Consider the following 19136-nt stretch of genomic DNA (forward strand, 5'->3'; position numbering starts at 1 on the left):
CCTCCCCTGGCGCTGCCGGCGTCGGTGCTTGGCTGACACGGTCTCCCGCCGAGGTGACAGAGCCACGCACAAACGGCCGGCGCGGCCCATGCCTCAGCCGGCGCCCCCCGCGCCCTGAGGCCGCCGCCGCCGCGCCCGCCCCGTCCCGTCCCGTCCCCTCCCGCCGTCCATGGGCGCCGCCTGCGCCGCGGCGGGGCTGAGCAGGCGCCGGTGAGGAGCATGGCCAAGGGACCCGAGCAAGAGGACGCCTTCCTGCACCTCCCGGCCGCGCAGGCGGTGTCCGCCGCCGCGCAGGAGGATTGCTACGCGGACTTGGTGGGGCGAGGCTTGCTGCCCTACGCCGAGGAGGGGCTGTGCGCCGCGGCGGGCGCCGAGAGGGGGCTCCCGGAGCCGGCGCTGCCCGCCGGCATCAAGTCAGGTAAGAGGTGGGGTGCCGGCAGCGTTCCCTTTTCAGCCCGCCATCAGGGCAGGTGCGGGCGGCCAGGGCGAGGCCCGGCAGGCGCCCGAACCGTCGCTGCTGCTGGGGATGCGGCGGGGAGGCGAGATAAGGCGGGCGCGGCTGCCTGGCCTCGGGGCGGCCGGGCCCGTCCCCTCAGGCAGCGGCGGGCAGGCGGCCGGTTAAACGGGCGCCTGCGGGGCCGCAGTCGCGTCGGGAGGAGGCGGCGTGCTGCCTGACCGTAACGATGCCCTTGGGTTTCTCTTCTTGTTCCCCCTGCGGCGCTCAGAAACACACTTTACCGGCGAAGCCCTCTCCTCGGAAGACGAGGATGCGGATACTCGCGACGGCGCACTAAAAGCCGCGGACCAGAGCCCGTCTGCGAAGAAGAGCATCACGCAGATCATGAAGGACAAGAAGAAGCAGACGCAGCTCACCCTGCAATGGTAGGGCTCCGGCGGCGAGCCCCCGCTGCCCGCGCCCGTCCCCGCCCCCGGGCGGCCGCGCTGCGGGGCCGGCGGTGGCGGAGCCCCCGCGCCCGGAGCCCCGTCGGGGCCACAGGCCTGGCCGCTCGGCGGGGACAGCCCGCGTCTTCCCTGCGCTGCCAGCGGCAGGACCGAGCCGGTGTGTCCGTCAGGCCCAAAGGAACATTTCTTCAAAAGCTGAGCCGGCAAGGAGGGTTACATCTCACAGCTCTTTTAGAAATACTTGTCATTTGTGTTCTTTTTTTTTTCCTAGATAAGCCTCATCTACAAATAAGGACACCCACCCCCAAATTTCTGATTTTTTTAATTAGCAGAGGTTTATCAGTTAGCAGAAATCTCTGTCAGATTCTCGCAATATGTGGCAATCAATGAAATGTAGAAAATCGATGAAATGTATCAAAAAATGTAGAAATGAAATATTACTTAAGAATTACATATGTGAGTGGATGTTTTAATTATCCTTTAAGGCTATGAACGTTAGGTTTTCACTGTCTTATAATGTATTTTTTTACATTATATTCTACCATCCATGGAAGCCCTAACTTTACTTAGTTTTATCTGGGCAAAAATTAACCAAATAAGAGGTCAAATTCTGCAGACATTAATTGATAAATGTTTCTATTAAAGCACACTTGAAATTAGGGAAGAGTGCTGCTGAATTAAATGGGAACTTAGTTACCAAATGCAAATGTAGATTTTTTTTTCCTTCTAACTGAAAAATGAGAGTAATCCAAATTTCCCAGTTTCTTGGTCTACTTTACATCTGACTCCTGAGTGAAAATTGTAAGGATTTGAGTCTGGTGAGTCAGTGCAAAATTATTCAGTGTGCAGCGTCCACTACACACTATTTTCTTACAGATTTGTGTAATTTGAGAAATAAATTTGTTGCACATCATCCCAAATAATGTAAAATGATAAAGAAAAGAAACAGGACAACAGTGAAATACCCAGCTGTTACCAAGAGTTCAGTTCAAGTGAAGACAACCAGTTTTTTACTTCAGTTTTTAAAATTTACTTTAATGACCATCACTAGGCACTTGTGTTCTGTAAACTGTTTGGGAAGCTACATAAAAATGCATCCCCTTCAGAAAAAGCCAGTTCTTTGCTTTTCAGTGTGGTTTGGTCAAGAAACAGTTTCAGGTCCAGTGTGGAAATTAAAAAACAAAAGTAGGAAGAAAAGAGACATTAGCCTGGATGTCAAAGATACAGTGGGACAGAAGATGCAAGTTCAAGCCCCTGCTCTATTCAAAGGACAGACTTAAACCCAAGTCTTTCATAGTCTAGTTAGTGCTCTTATTTTCAGAGCAAGGCTGGCTCTTAGGTCATGTTCATTTAATAATTTAGAGAAAGCAAAAATGTCCAGACATTGAAAAAAGACTCATTAAGAAAAGGGACCTGGCCCCAGGTTTTCTGTATTCTACAACTACCCTAAGCACCAAGTGTGGAGTCAGTCTCTAGTGTCTGCCTCATTCAGTAGCAACTCATCTGTGTGCTCTCATGGAAATCTTCAGTAGAATTAAAAAAAAAAAAAGAGGGCAGTACCAAAAACCAGAAGGAAAATAAAATGGGGAGACATGGCATGTTGCTTCTTACTCTGGCAGTTTCTTTCTCTGTACAGGCTGGAAGAAAACTACATTGTCTGTGAAGGAGTTTGTTTACCAAGATGCATCCTCTATGCACATTATTTAGACTTCTGCAGAAAAGAGAAGCTGGAACCTGCCTGTGCTGCAACTTTTGGGAAGGTAAAGAGCAAATGTCTTCATAATTTGTTAGCCTAATTCTTTGATAGAATGACAATTTAGTACACCTGTGTCAAAATGCCTCTCAAATTCACATGTTTTCTACTGCTAACGTACATGGAATCAAACTAACTACACTGTGCCATATGAAGGGATTTCATGACACCACCTTATAGGAGAGTGAAGCTGAAATTCACTTTGATTTGTTGTTATTTTGCATTAGGAAAAAAGCATTCTCTCCAGGAGCTTTTTTTTTCTCTTTTTTTTTCTACTTTTTTGATGATGACATTAATAGGGTTCTTTCCACAAAAACAGATCTGACATGGAAGACACTTTTAATTATACTAAAGGCAGTGTAAAGTGAGATGTGACACAAGAAGCAATACAAGAAGGGGAATAAAAATTAATAACACAAAGAGCTCCTGAATGAAAAATTGTTGATTCATCCTCTTTTCTACCCTTCCCTACAATTAATCCTGAAATCATTTAATGAAAGGGAGATGTGAACTCTCCAAATTAAATCCTGAGTAGTTAGTGAAACAGGAAACCAAAAATGCTTCAAGGATCATCTTTTTTTAAACACTGCTGATCTAGTCATTGTTCATACATAGCAAAATGCATTAATTTAATTAAATAATAATAATGGATTTAAAATCCAGTTCATAAAATGTTCACTTACTAATTTTTTCCTCTTGAATTGGATATGCTGAGAAAGTGTATATCTAATTTTCATTACATAGGTTCAGTATAAATGAGGAAGACAATAGCTTTCCATTTAAACATTGTTTTTACAGTGATCTATTTATTAGATGTATCTATTAGATCTACCTCTATTACTGAATTACTTTTTTACTTAATAAACCTTTTGCCTTAAGCATCATTCTTTACAGGAAGAGTAGGATGTTTTTAGGGCACTAATCTCAATCTCAGGAGTCCAGTGACAGAATGTTTTGCTTGCCTTGGATTAAATCACATAACATGAATTCTTTATGTGCATCATAAAGCTAACAGAAACTTTCATAGGGTTTCAGTGAGCATAAATAAGTTTAAGACTGTCCAGCACTTTTGATACTGGAGGACATAGAAATACCTGAGAGGCAAATATTTGCCTTGCTTTAACCTTCAGATCACACTTTTCAAATAAAAAATCAATTTATTTTTAGTTGTTTGACTTTGAAAACAGAATAGCTAGAGGGCACATCTTTCCCTGGTTCTGTTTAGATCTCTGAAGCAAAAGATACAGTTGTACTTTAGGGACCTGAATGAAACAGGATCCTGGCGAAGAAAATTAGATTTTAAGCTGTAGAAGTGAAAACGGAAAGGAAGAACAGGTGGGAAGGTGGGAACGAGCTTATGGGTGGAAAGACTGGAGGTACACAGCAAGATGGATGAGGTTGGAAGGACCCCTGAAGTGTAAAACATGCTTAATTGTTTATGTTGTGACATAAGTATCACAAATATTTTTTCATGGACTACATTAGACCATATATTTACAGTACAGATTGCTAAGAAAGTATACCAGTGTTAGAAATTAATACAGTTATTTTCTCTTTAGACCATTCGCCAGAAATTCCCTCTCCTTACCACAAGGCGGCTTGGAACAAGGGGCCATTCAAAGTAAGGCACGATTATCTGTGTATCCACTTAAAGAATACATTCTAGGCATGACATGTTTTTCCATGTCTCCATAATATATACTAATTGGCAGGGGGGGTTATTCAGATGACAAGCTGCAAGTGATAACTTCCATGTACATGATGAAACTGACATGGAGTTTGAGTTTGAAAACATTACTACAGGCATAATTTCTAAAATTAAACTGGTTAAGCTTCTAAAAATTGTCATTATATTTATAGAACCATGCATTTGTTGCAAATATATGTCAAAATGTTATATATAAAAACATTATATAATACATATATCTTTGTTACAGCTGTTCATCTTTCTATAAATAATGTGCAATTTAACTATGATTTTATTTGCCTTTTGCAAACCTAACAATGTTCACTGTGTTCTCTACATAACAATATGGATTAATTTAAAGACACTAGAAAAAAGCATTGTCTTAAATTGAGAAGAAGGTATATGTCTGCTCTTTGTTGTGAGTGGTTTATAAAAACTCTGAAAAGTATACAACCTATAGTGCAGTCATTTCATAAATAAGGTATCCAATTAATTTGTATATTTGATCTGTGGAATATTAGGCTGTGAGAATAGATCCCAGATAATTCTATATCAACTGTGGTGATATTTTTATTAATTCTGGTTCTGGCATTATGCTTTTGGCCATGATAAAGTTATTGTAAAACTGTCGGGAACAGTGGTAACAACATATTCCCTTACATCCACCCTCCCTCCTATGTCCTGATATCAAGACTGCTGAGGAAGGACTGATGAATTGTACGCAATCTTATTTTGTTTTTTAATAGGGGAATGCTACCTCTTTAGGAAATGAAAAACTGTGCGGTGTATTAATGTAAGGAATGTAGAGAAGTCAAAATAATGCTCTAGGGTATCACTAGTGTCAAGCTATGAGTTAGGTAATTCTGGGAAACTTCTATCCCTGTTTGGGGAGTCACAAATACAACAGCTCTCTGTATTGCCTGAAACCAAGACTGGCTCTGAGCTTTTCTGACTGTTGTGCTTTAAATTGTTATTAGTGTTTATTAATATCCGGTTTTAAAAAATATTTAAACCTAAATAGTGTGCCCATACCATTCTACATAAAATCGGACTAGTTAAATAATTTTGTTCTTTTAAAATAACTCTCCAAAGAACTAATGGTTTTCAATCCCAAATCAAATTTAGACCAGATACTTATCTGTATATTTCTATTGATTTCAAAACAAGTTTTCCTAAAAATAAGACATTGCTATGAGGAGCAAATTAGGATAGATATTGTGTCCAGCCTTCTGTGTATACACAGAAATTAAACATTCATTATTAATGCCTATATTTTAGGAGATGCATGCCTTTAAATATGTGAGTAGCCCTAGGATTTTTCTCATGCTTAAAATTGCAAATGTGTTTAGGTACTTACTGAATAAGATTCATGGAACTATCCTTGACTTATAGAAGAAAGCACAAAGAGTTGATGGTTTATTGAAATACAACTAAACCCCAGAAAATTATCACAGAAACATTCTGCTAATGAATAAGATAGAAAACCAGAATACTGGTAGTAATAGAAGAAACTCAAACATTCTGTTTGTTTGGGAAAAATCTTTATTTAGAACGACTTAGCCTTGAAAGACCAAGTTACTCTTGTCTTTCAGTACTTTATAAGTAAAACTCAAAAGGAGACTGAAAAGGAAAAGAACTACAAGATTGTGGTTTTCCTAAGTGCTTTGCGATATATTAGGAATGTCTGAAAGATGCATTGTTTACTTTTATAATTTTGGGGGGTTGTTTCATGTTGTTATGTTTGGTTTTCTTCCTGCCTTAGAAATATAAGAAATAGCCAGTTGATTCCACCTTAGTTCTGCTGAAGAATGCATAGGAGATGTCATTTGTGAATTTTAGGTTTCGTTGCATTATAAATGAAGGTGGGGAAGAATTTCAATTCCAAATTTTTACAAAGACATTCTATTTCTTGGGTATGTCTCAAGTATTTATTTTAAATAATGACTAATAAAAATAAAATCCAAAGGAAATAAAGCCTGCATAGAATATTTTTCCTTTTTTAACGGGGAACAGTTCTTTCTGTCATGGTCTTACAAATTTGCAATCCATTGATTTTTTTCAGGAGAGAGTACACAATCTGTATTGTATAGAGGAAAACTGGAACTGAAGTTCATTTCTCTTTTTGTAGATGAACTATACACACTGAATAGAGGGGTTTTGAGGAGACTTACTATTAGAAAGGTTATTTATAGGGGAAAAGAGGGATTTCATATATTGTCTGCTGTGGTGAAGTTCAGGTATGGTTACAGGCATAAGCTGATGTAGACTTAGTCAGCTTTGCAAATGCACACTTGCTGCTGGTGTTGTCTTTAAGTTTTTAGGAGATCTGGCATTCACAATCTGTGCAGGAATATTTGACAACCTACTAGTTCATCAATGCCTTGGTTAAGTCTTAGTCAGGTTCATAACCTAACATATTTGCAGAATCACTTTCAAGTTATAATGAATGAGAGAATACAAGTGGAAAAGTCTCCCAAATGCTCATTATATTTTTGATCTGACATATCTAATAAATTGATAAACAAGATCCAATCAGGATCCAAACTTCCTAAACATATCATGTATCTGTATAACTTAAAGCACAGTAAGTCAAAGTCTATTAAGTAGAGGAGTATGTTTCAAATCTAGTTTTTGACATGGGAATCTAGCTACAAAATTAATTGTGTGGCGACATGTATCACTATATGCCTGTTTTCTCTAAGACATTTAACAGTATTAGCACAGAAACACCTCATGCCCAGCACTTCTTCAGCAGATCCCATATCCCTACTGACCTTGGTGGTATTATGTGCCATATTTTCATATGGATTAACTGTTCTCGAACAATTTCCTCAAAGGGATGAGGCATCAGCAGGTTTTGTTCGGACATCTGGCATTTGTTTCTTCTTATTTTTTTGTCAAAGTTTTCCTTAGAGACTTTTCCTCTGCAATTGTCATTTCCACTAAGGTACATTTACATTGTTTTTGTTGTGGAAAAAAGGGCCTCGCAAAAGGCACAAGTGACAATATCTCCAGTTCAGAGACTGAATACAGCAGCAAGTAGTCATAGAGAAGTGGCAGTATAAAATAAAAATCTCTGATTATTATTTATCTGTCTCTGATGTTGTGGACCATATTCCCCTCAGAACCATGGTCTCACTGAGGAGTGAATGAATTTCTGCTTTCACCAGGTAGCAGGTAGTCACACAAGTATCATTTACAGAAGTATTTCCATTAAATTCATAAGGAAATTAAGGGACTGTTCGTCAGTTTCATTAAATGATTAGTTACCCTCTGCTTTTATGTCAGCATGAACTCTAAATGTTGTAAGCTGTTTCTGTGTGGAACAAAGCTAGGTTACTGGGACTGGTAAGAGAGACTTCTTACTAGCAATTAAATCCTATTTGTTTAAGCATGGTAGTGTAGTGACATTGTTTTATTTCTGTTGTTGCTATCATCATTTTGATATAAAGCTAGTAGGAGCAGTAATAGTACTAACTATTCCTGACAGTCATGTTTTGTACTGTGGTATTGCCTGGGAGCTCTGATCATTCATTGTCCAAGGCTCTACTGAACCAGATGCTGCAAAAGCATGAAAGGAAAAAGGCAATTCTTCTCCAATGGGAGCATTGTTCTTATATTGCAAAGAAAGGCTAACTCCCCAGGAATAGAGTTCCTTGCTGCACACTGCATGCATACACAGTAATGTATTGATATAGCCTGGCTGTGGTCAGAAGAAAGCAAAGAAAATTGGTTCCCTTTTCCATCATCTCCAAGGTGACAGAAGTTGTTTTTTCTCCCACACCAAAAAAAGGCTAAGCTCTTTCTAGCATTCTTATGAGAGTGAACTGGATTTGAGAAAGAACTGCTGCTCTAAGGTGTGAGATACAGGTGCTACTCTAAGGTGTGAGATACACAAACATTAGTTCCTCCTCTGATTCCAAGCAGCATTTGTAATCTCCTCTTCTGGGCAAAGGAGAGATTTAAACATGGGTCTAAGAAATCCTAGAACTTCAAGTCAGAGTCTTTCTTTCTCTGTGTTTACATCCAGCAACCCATTTGTACAAAAGTGTCAATAATAAAACACTCATTTAAACATTTGGCCAAGAAGGGACAATACATCGGATACAATTTTGTTAACAAAGTTAATCCATCTCTCATGCCCATGCTAATCACTCCAGACTGCTGAATGTAAGGGAAGTTTTCTATGTTCCTGCTGAGTGGAAGAAGACCCAGCACAATAAATACTGCAAACTGTTCTCTTAGATTAGTATTTCATAAGCAACAGTTGTCTGTGCAGCAGGTTCTGAATCCGCCTTTTTGCATAGGTAATGTTGAACATACTGTGGTGACTGCTAGAATTCAGTTATAATCTTCACGGTACATGAATTACCTGGAGCAGCTATTTGGGAAAACGTACATACTGCTCAGTCCATACACACAGAAGACTGTTTGAGCTCAAGTTACAATTTAATTTCTTTGTAGACTTTGATCAATGATGAATCTTAGCTTTTATCCATCATGTCTGAAAACTATTATCTTATTTATTAGGAGTGATTTAGTGGGTTAATAAAACTGATATGGCAGCTGGCCCCGTGATAACAAGTTATTGCAAGTCCCTGAACAGCTTAAGCCTATCATTTCCTTATCAGCTATCATTTGTGTCAGCGTATGCTAAAATCAGGGCTACTAGTTGCGTAGGAACATATGTTACAACAAACCACTGAAATTAAAAGAGGAAAGCAGTTCAGCTTGTTTTTTAAAAGGTTTGTTACAAAAATTGAGAATAAGTTCCTTATGATGACTGGTTTAATGTTATTAATTATACAATAGAAATATAAATAGTAAAATACATATATACTGTACATACACATAGAAATACGCATATAAATTGACAGAAAGAAGGTACTTGAAGTTGTAGGTTAAAGATGTTATCAGTGTGTCTGGAATGGGTATAGTATTCTCAAAAGGGAGTCCAAAATAAGCTATTCAGCTAATTACTTCGGCTTGTAAGAGAATAAAAATCTTTATACCTTGTTACTCTGTGAAGTATGCCAGACAGAGCTTGAAAAGTACAGATTATAATTTTTTTAATTGCTTCTGTGTCATGACTGGAAAGCTGAATTTTTTTAGTACTAAAAATTCAACTACAAAAATCGCTGAAGGAAATCAGAATGATAACTGCTTTGCCTTTAAGACATACTGAGTAGGTACTGAAAAGATCTATTCTTTACATAACAAAATGTCACAATGGTAAATTCTGGTATCTTGGGGCATTCCAGAGCAAGAACAAGTATATTGCCTACCACTGGAAACCTAAGAATCCAAATCATACAATAGTTCCTGTTTCTAGCCCAAATATGTTTATATTGAATTAGATGTTGAATAATCTAGATACTGAATCCTGACTTCGTAAAGAAGTAATGCTTTTCCTTGCCTCTGGCCCACTCCAACTTCAGATGTTGAATAATCTAGATATTGAATCCTGACTTTGTAAAGTAGTAATGTTTTTCCTTGCCTCTGGCCCACTCCAACTTTAGCAGGAGGGAATTTCAAATTTGTGGTGAAAGTGTGAAGTTTTTTTTTTAGAATTTAAAAAATGGCATGTCATTGAAACTGGGAAGTTTAGGGTGTTGGAATGAGATGTAGGCAACTGCTTGCTTACATGGCCAATGACAAATGTGCAGATAACATTGTTAAAGAAGTGGTCACAGCTCTATTTTGTTTTTCATCCTGTTCAATGCACAACCTTTGCAATGTCAAGACTAAGTAAATGCTGTTATTTCAAAGAATCCATACATGTATATTTTCAATACTTCTTGTGGCCCATCTAAAATTACTTCATTTTCATGAAAAAATGTTCATGCCTTTAGCATTTGTGTCAGAACTCTGTCAAATATTAGGAATTTCCAGATCCAGGTCTTTCGCCCAAGTCTATCTGTTTAATACTCCTAAAGCAAAAGTAGTGATGGAAAACCTTCAGGACTTTAATTCACAACATAGGTGACACAATACTGTATGTGAAATGGAGGACAACTGTCTAGCATTATGACATTTAATGAAAGGTCCCGTTGGCATCCTAAACCACCTTGAGGTGTCACTTTGCTTTGATCAGCCAGCTCTGACTTTAACAGATAAAAAGGGAACTGTTATGAGCAGACGGTCCTATGTCTGAGCTTCTGAGTATTAAGGGGTATCTAAAAATGGTCCGTTCACTACATCACCATCCCTCAGCAAAATACACTTACGGGGCAAGAAAACTAACAGTAAAGAAATAGGTGAGAAACTTTTGGCCTTCCTATGGGTCACCAGGTCCTACTGCGATCTAGTGGTGTTACGTAGACTCATCAGTTTCAGGCAAACAGTAAAATCTATGATGTTTAACAGTAGCTACTTTCTGTCACATTTCTTGGCTGTAAAACCCTGAAGGCACACAACAGTCTGTCTAGAAACAGAATTACTCTTTCAGCTGAGATTTTCAAAGCTACATAGGCTAAGCAAATCCTAATGAACATTTTCTTAAATATCGTTTGTATCTAATGCCTTTAGTCAGCTTTGTAAATATAAGACATTTGAGGGTTTTGTTCTTATCTGTGACTGTCCCATACAAGAACCAACAGTAAGACTGTGATTTTTTTTTTAATGGGCATCACCAGGAACAGCAGAGATGAGCTAAAAACTTTTGTTTATGTGTTCTATGAACTATTTTCAGGGGGCTTTGTGTCTTAAGAGTGCATTTCTTCAAGCTTTTGAGAAGTTTCAGTGAAATTAGTGCAATGCCTTGCAAAGTGTTACCTCTATGTTAGGCTTGGTTTACATGCAGTGTACTTGAACTACAAGTGTTACTTTGAAGCAGTTCAGTTAAACCAGCTGCCATTGTGTTTTCAAGCTAACTTTAGTAAAAACCAAATAATCCTGAGTATACGGTCCATAACATTCTTAGACAAATTTGGTTTAACACAATCAGTTTTTAAATCTATTGAGTGGAATTTATAAGACAGGGCCTATCACCTTTGATAGATGAACTCAAGCAAACTTTGCTATGACCAGTAAAGAAAGAGCTGCCCCCAGCTTGCTCTCCTGCCCTTCTCCTGAAGGTCACTTCTTTTGTAGCAAAATCAGTGGAAAGTAGTAAGTGTCTACTGCATAGCCAGTTTTCTTAGCACCAATCCACCCTCTTTAGTGTCTTTGCTTAAGGTGTTGGGCTCAGCACTGCAGAGGCTGAGCAATAGGAACATGTTTCCTTCTTCCAACTCGGGGAGCAATAATTTCCAGGAGAGCAGGAAGGGAGACAAATGTGGATGAGAACTGCTTAAGCAGCTAAATAATTCAGCAGAGTTGGTCACCCTGAGAGAAGAATGAATGAATGACATGTTAGCATTTTTAGTCATAGGAGGCTGAATGCTAATTTAGAGGGTACACTGGTGAGTTATTTTCACCTAAAAAGTGCTCTGTGGGACTGTCTAAATATAGCAGTGGTAAGCTGGATAAAATAAACCTGGTAGGCCAAACCCAGCACCCTTTCAATAAATGAAGTAAAGTGAAAGAGAATGCACATTAGGGAAAAGAGATGTAACATGTTTCTAGGAGATTTGCTGTTCCAGCAAAATTCTTGTAAGAGAGTAAGTGTTTTAAATTTAAAGAAGATCCCAGCCTTGAATTTTGGATCAAATCATGACAATACTGTTTTCTATGAGACCAGATTTTGTTCCATGTCAGTGAAAGGAATTGGTAGACACTGTTAAGAAAAGTTTTCAGAAAGCATTGAAAATCAATTTGACAGTTTGCTTTACTTGACATGTCACTCATAAACACACCTCTTTTTTTTCCACAGGTATCACTATTACGGAATTGGCATTAAAGAAAGTAGCGCATATTACCACTCTGTGTATTCTGGAAAAGGCTTAACCAGGTACAATAACACAAATTCTGAGACTTAGTCAGTGAAGGTCTAACTTTAACCTTCTCTTAGGAAGGTATTTGTAGGACAGTAATTGTTGTTGATATCAGAACTAGTATTGCTGCATATCTCAATGTCTGGCATTCCCAGATTTAGGTAGCAGTTTGCTCCCTAAAGACATCAATTTTCTTTTAGCAGGTTGATCTACATCTTTTGCTAGTATCATCTAGTATGGCCTGACCTCAGTCAGTGTAGAGCTCCATCAACTTATACCAGCAGAGGATTTGTTCAAGTTAGTGTAAGGCAGCAAAACACCATCTCCAGAACACTTGTCTCATTTTGTTTGCTTGTGTGTCACCCTCTGAGTTCTTTCCCCAGGACAGCTTCCCATTATGAAACGTCTGGAGAATGGTGTGAAGCTGGCACCTGTGGGCAGGAGGGAGGGGTCAGCGTAGATTAATATTTACAGGTCCTTTGACTGGCTAATATCAGTTTAAACCTAACCCAGGAAGCTCTAATTATATTTATTTAAGGGACAGCTAGCAGGATCAATACGTTACGATAGCTGCCTGTTGGTTTGCGAAAGATTAATAGTTCGTAAAACAAATGTCTCTGTTCACATATGGCTTGAATGATGGCTTTCATTGTCTACGGCAGTTTACCTGTATAAGTGGGGACTCTGAAAAATGAAAGGAATAAATGAGTTTATAATCACACATAGAAAATTCAACTGCTGGCAGATTTAGGTTATATCCAAAGAGACTTTTTCCAAACAAAGGACAAGTGTAAAAATTGAGGGTAATGTTGCCAATGATGCTTAAAAGGAGGGATCTCTCCATTGCAGGACTTAAGGTATAATAGACTGGAATATGCTATTTCCTTGTCCAGAAATGGCATTTATCCAGAGCTGCGGAGGTGTTGCTGGTACACAGCGAGATGATGTTCTTTCATAATACAGAATTATCTTGAACAAATTGCTCATTTAATTGACTAAAAGACAGTTATTTTCATTTAAGGGAATATAATCACTCTTAGTCCTCACCTTTATGTCAGCCAGTGCCCTTTTCATGTAAAGCTCTGTCCTTGCACAATCTAGCAGCAATGAATGCAAAGAAAGTGGAGATTCTGCAAAATTCCCCATGGCTGGATTTCCAACAGTATACACTCACATAAAGATGGCGTAGATACTCGCTAAGATTTTCAGGAGTACTCACTAGATTCACTAGATTCACTAGTTAGGAACCTTTTCTTTCTGGTAGGACTTGTGCTCTCCTGTATGAGATGTTGAATTTTCAGGGTCCAGCAGTCAAATTGCCTCCCTAGCTGATTTAGAACAGAAGCTCAAATGCTCATTTTGCACAGTTTGGGTCATCACTGTGGTTGAATTTGTCTGTGAAGAGAATGACGCAGTAGCACGGGGTTAAGAACAAGCTTCTGGGTAAGGAAAGAGTCAGGCAGTATAGAAATTCAAAATTGAGAGTGAATCTCCCAGTTGCTGGCTGCTGCATATAATGATCCATCATAAAATCTTTCCTTTGTCTGATGTCTGTTCTGGAAGGTGAGCTATAAAAATGGTTCCTGGATCAAGCTGGGGGCAGAAATAGGCAGGGAAAATATATGGGCTGATAACGGTATCAGATGACACCATGACCATGCACAAATATAGGCATATGGAGACCTTTACCAAAAGGCTTGCATGTTAGATGGCAGCTTGTCAAAAGATTAGAAGGGACAACGGGCTTCGGTTTAGTTGCCTATATATAGGCCTCTACTGCCATTTCAAATTTAATTGGCATTCATGTATTAATATTTAGGTAATAGAGCTGAGTACAATAGTCCTTAAATGCAGGGTTGCAGATGCCTGAATCCTTAAATTCCACTGTAAATTTGACCTCCCGGTTCCTTTAAATATCAAGGAAGCCTTGCACTGTGAAAGGACCATACCTAACACCAAAAATCATTAGTATCCACAGCACTGTGTGAAGGGTAGCTTTTGCTAGCAATTAGGGCTCTGGAGGAGCAATGCCAGCAGATGCTGCCCCATGTTTTTGCTGTACATTCTGTGTACATTTTGCTGCACATGTGGAAATCCACAGTCTGTAACAAATACATCCAGCTATGAAGCTAATTAGGTCCATGTTGTAATAACTGAGTGACGCCTTCTTTCATACTCATCTATTAACAACCAAGGGAACTCTGTAGGTAACATATGCTGGATAATCGTGTGATGGGAACTGTCAGGCACCTGTGCCTGGCCTGGGCAGGAGGAATTCCACAACCGCTCAGCCTCTGGTTTCTGTCCTGACAGCAGAGCATCTCAACAGCATGAAATGATAATATTGGTGCTAATAATTATAAGATTTCATGTTGCCCACAGTATCTTATCAGTTGGCAGCTAGCAGAACAGGAAATAACAATAATCAAACAACATTTATCATTATATTGATCCATTAGAATCTCTATCATTACACATTCTCTAGTTTAGTAGTTATAATTTAAAATGTGTGCTTTCTAATTTCTGCACTGAAGATAGTCCAATGACTTCATTGGCAATCTCTCAATTGGACTCTTAATAGGACATTCACTATAATGCAACACATTTTTGACAGTTAATGAATCTTTGATCTCAGAAATGCATTTCACCTGCATCAAAATAATACTGTGGTGAAAAAGAATGGAAAATCGCTATGATTTCTTCATTTTCCTGAGAAGCGTAAATTCTAGATATAGGTTTTCTGTTCTGAATTTACTCAGCTGTATCAAAAACCTTATGTATTTCCTGGTAAAGACCTTATGGACTTGCACCCATGCTGCCCTTTAGATATTTGTGAAGTTGCAAAGATCCAAAGAAAAAAACGAAGCTGGGCTTTATACTTTACTGTTTGGTCAATGATCTGAATCTTCAGAAGACATCGGTAGGTTTCCTGATATCCTCCGGCACTTGCAAACCAATGGAAGAAGTTAAGAAAAAAACATGATTTTTATTATAATTTGGAGAAATGTGATAATTTTTCTAATTGATCTATTTTATATATCTATTTTGTATGTGTATATATATACAAACTCTAAAAATGTTCTGCTTGTGAAAAAATAATCAAATGTGTTTATTTTCAAAGGTTCTCTGGAAGCAAGTTAAAGAATGAGGTAAGTGCTGTAGTCTGTTTCCTTTCACTTCCATTATAATCCAAATATTATGTGACCTGTGGTTTTCTTCACATTCATTTCTTTGAAAATTAGAGCAATATTTTTCATTAAAGATTAGACTGCATAACCTTTTTTCATGAAGCTGAGTATTTGCTCCTCTAAATAGTCAAAGGAAAATAAGATTGGAAGGCACCTTCTGGGGTTCCTGTTCCAATCCAGTTCCCCATAACCACAGAGGTTCATAATAGACCCTCTTAAGCAAAGGATCAAGGTCTAGCTTAATTTTTTGCATCCATTACTTTTGCAGGAGGGCTTTTTCAGAATCTCATTTGTCTGATTGGAAGCCAAAAGATGGTATTTTTTAATAAATTCTTTTTTAGGAATTTTATACCTCCTGGTCAGGATTGTCTTTCTCTAGTTTTTGCTCTTCATGACATTTTCCTGTGATACGTCTTTTCGCTGCTTTTGCTTGCTAGGTGGAACAAGCAGCCGCTTTTAGTCACTTCTGATCAGCCTTATAGCCTTTCACTGTACTTGTTCTGATTTGAATATCTTTATAGAAAAAAAAAATCATGTAATCAAGTCTTGTAAATGGCATGTCTCCAATTTCTATTGGAAATATCCCTTCTGATGAACCCTAGAACTGCGTTTGGTTTTTGGTTTTTTGTTCATTTGTTTTCCCCACAAGTAGCCTACATTTTTACTCCTGTATACTATGGTATGGTCACTGTCATTCTGGTCGTATTTATACTAGAAAATTATGGATTATTGTACGTTAAGGGTTAAGGATTGCTCCCAGGATTGTTCTTTGACACTGAGTTCAACTGGCATGGAATAGCCTGCATCCATATTATTAAACTCCTGAACCTACAAAACAACATAGGCACATCTCAGCCACATTGCCATGGAGAAAAGTCCCTAGCATGCAGTAACTGTTGAAGCATGACTAGGAATTGTTTGGGAGACTGCTAATTGGCATGGGCCAAAAGAATGCCAGGGGCCATTCTGGATAATACTGTTCTAATATTACCTGGGAATGTTTCCTGACACCATTTAATTTACCAAACTAAATATACCCTCTGTGATTAACTGATACACAGCAAGTCTTTCTCCTTTTTTATTTCCAGATAAGCAACTCATAGCTGATAGCAGAAATTCTTATTGGTCCCTGAGAGTGTAGCTTTGCTCTATTGATTTACATCCCCTTTATTGCTATTATCTCAAAGCCATCCAGATCTTTCTACATGACCTCTTGGTCTTCCTCTTTATTGATGATTTCATTAGCTCATGTCAGCCAATTTAATCTATTAAATGTTCAGTGAGATCAGCCCCAAGTCTGATCTTTGAAAATCTTCACTTCAATCCCTTTTCATCCCAGTAGTTTTCCTGTCAACACAACTTGTTAGCATTTCAGCTGGAGTCAGTTTCTTAAACATTTTACATTCTTGTACTAATCCTCATTCTCACCAGCATAACTAATCATTTCCCATGGTGACACCACGTCAAGTGTTTTAGTGAGGTTCAGATAGATTAGATCTGCTGCATTTTCCCTGTTCAGATAATCAGCTATCTTATCAAAAATAGATAGTGCTATGCCTTGGGATATCCCCAACATATTCAAGGATTCATGAGCACTACTACAGCAGTCATTCTTTCAGAGTTTTGGGATGGAAAATTTCTGGTTCCCTTGGCATAAATGAATGCACATTTACTTCCATGTCTGATGTGGCATTCCCAGTCTGTTTGGGAATTGACAGTCCCATAAATCTGTCTTGTTTCTGCCCCAAAGTTCAATACCTTCGTCCTCCCAGAAAAAGAATCACAGAGAAGTCGGTGGAAATAAGTGAGAAAGGGCACATCAGTATGAGTTTTTGATTGTCTTGCTCGGTGTTGTCTGAAATTATTCAGGCAGGTCTTAAAAGAAAAGAAAGTCTTTTGTGTTCAAAACTGAATTGTAACAATCTCAGTCTACTGAAAATTTGGCATCATACTTTCCATTAAAGTGAAAAGGTGATATATCCTTATTCATTTGCTTGAAAGTACATGCAATTAGGTATTCCAGAAAGATTTACAATGATTGCATAAGGTGTAATTCTCAGTAGGAACATAAAGACATTGAAAAGATGTTAAAGCACTGATTGTCTAAATATACTGAGTAAATGGCATTTGAATGAACACTCATTGAGTGCCAGGGACACTGTTTACTTCTGGTATGTTTTATCACATTTTCTAGTATTCTCTCTGTAGGGGGAGATATCAGCAAATTCTTTTATCTAAACCAGTTAGTGCACCATTAGAGTCTGCATGGTTAATTAGGCAGATAATATTACTGTCATTATCTTAATGTTAAATGGCCATTAGAAACAGATGGCATTAAATTGAAAGGGCAAGTGGCAGTGGGTTAAAATATTACGCCTAGAACTGAGGCACAGTCATATAAATCCATTAGCAAGGTAAAAAACATTGCAGATTATCTTCTCTTAAACCTCTCACCACCATCACTGCCTTCTTTTAAATGAACTAATCCCTTTTAATCAGAGCTTTTAATATATTTCATGGGTAATTGCATAATAAAATCATTGAGATTACTCCTATTATTAAAAAAAACAAACCTCCTGATATTGATAGGCAATTATAAAACTGCAAAAGTATTGACATGAAGAAGTACTAATGTTTCTAAATTTCTACAATTTCTTTGACTTAGAGCTTTATATGTATTTGAATAGTAGATAGCACAGGCAAAGTGTGTTTACGTAATGTATGCTTTCATTCCTTGCTGTCTGTTTTGGCAGACATATCACCCTATAAAAATAGGGATATATATATGGTGAATAAGTCAGTTACAGCTATAGTTTTCTGAATTCAGTATCTGAGAGAATTTCACTTGAAACTGGCCTCCAGTTCATGAGTCAATATTTACAGGGAAATACTCCCTTTTGCACACTTTTACACTATATGTTACACTATATACCTACTATTCCTACTTCAGTGAAATCTGACTGTATGCAAAGAAGTAGGAAAAGGCCACTTCAGGTACCATTCAAATGCCTCGTGCATGGTCATAAATTCCATCCATTAGTACAAAGGGAATCTGCACAGGAGTAGTGGATTTACTGCAGGAATATGCAGAAGCCCTGCAGAAGGCTCTGTACACTGCCTTGACATAAGGACTGGGTTCGCTAAAATGGAAAAAAGGGTTTCAGCCAAGTAGTCCTCTCTAGGTTTGAATGCAATCCTATGAGAATAAGTACAATTCAGTCAGTAAGGACAGAATCATAATACAGATTTTATTGCTTCTCTTGAGGATGAGGGTTTAATCTTAATTATATCATTTGAGAGCTTAATAAGTGTAATGTGGTGTGCATTATAAATGTAAGCATAGTAACACTACATCACTACAGAATGTTACTGCTCAGCTTTACTGAGAAGTAGACTAAATGAGATTTTGTGAGAGTATTAGGTTAGGAGTCTAAACAAGTGTTGATTTACCATATATTGCTTCACAGTCAGTATCCACACATACAAGGCTGCTTGTTGTTTCATCCTCCAATCCCATCTCTCCAAAGGCTAGCATCTGATAATTATTCAAGATCTTTTCTCAGTCTGTAACTAGTACAAGATGTGTCTACGATATTTCAGATGTCACAAGCCTAAAGAGGCTTAAGAGTTGAACTCTGAGAACTGAAAGAAACTCTCAGATCAGCAGATTTAGCACAATTCAGGAGGAATTTATCTTGTCTCCAGGTCAGCATTGACCGTGTCTCAACAAA

General features: G+C 38.4%; 1 protein-coding gene across 1 annotated transcript in view; it reads left to right on the forward strand.

The window, feature by feature from the left end:
• Window positions 1–219: 219 nt before the first annotated feature.
• Window positions 220–19136, forward strand: part of RFX6 (regulatory factor X6) — a 37007-nt gene continuing 18090 nt past the window's right edge. Inside the window, exons 1-6 of the mRNA XM_075497335.1 lie at window positions 220–418; window positions 726–882; window positions 2540–2663; window positions 4216–4277; window positions 12157–12234; window positions 15339–15366. Of these exons, the coding sequence (XP_075353450.1) occupies window positions 220–418; window positions 726–882; window positions 2540–2663; window positions 4216–4277; window positions 12157–12234; window positions 15339–15366 (648 nt within the window). The remainder of the gene's footprint in view (window positions 419–725; window positions 883–2539; window positions 2664–4215; window positions 4278–12156; window positions 12235–15338; window positions 15367–19136) is intronic.

This window comes from Mycteria americana, chromosome 3 (genome assembly GCF_035582795.1).
Source record: "Mycteria americana isolate JAX WOST 10 ecotype Jacksonville Zoo and Gardens chromosome 3, USCA_MyAme_1.0, whole genome shotgun sequence".
In the NCBI taxonomy this organism is placed as follows: Eukaryota; Metazoa; Chordata; class Aves; order Ciconiiformes; family Ciconiidae; genus Mycteria; species Mycteria americana.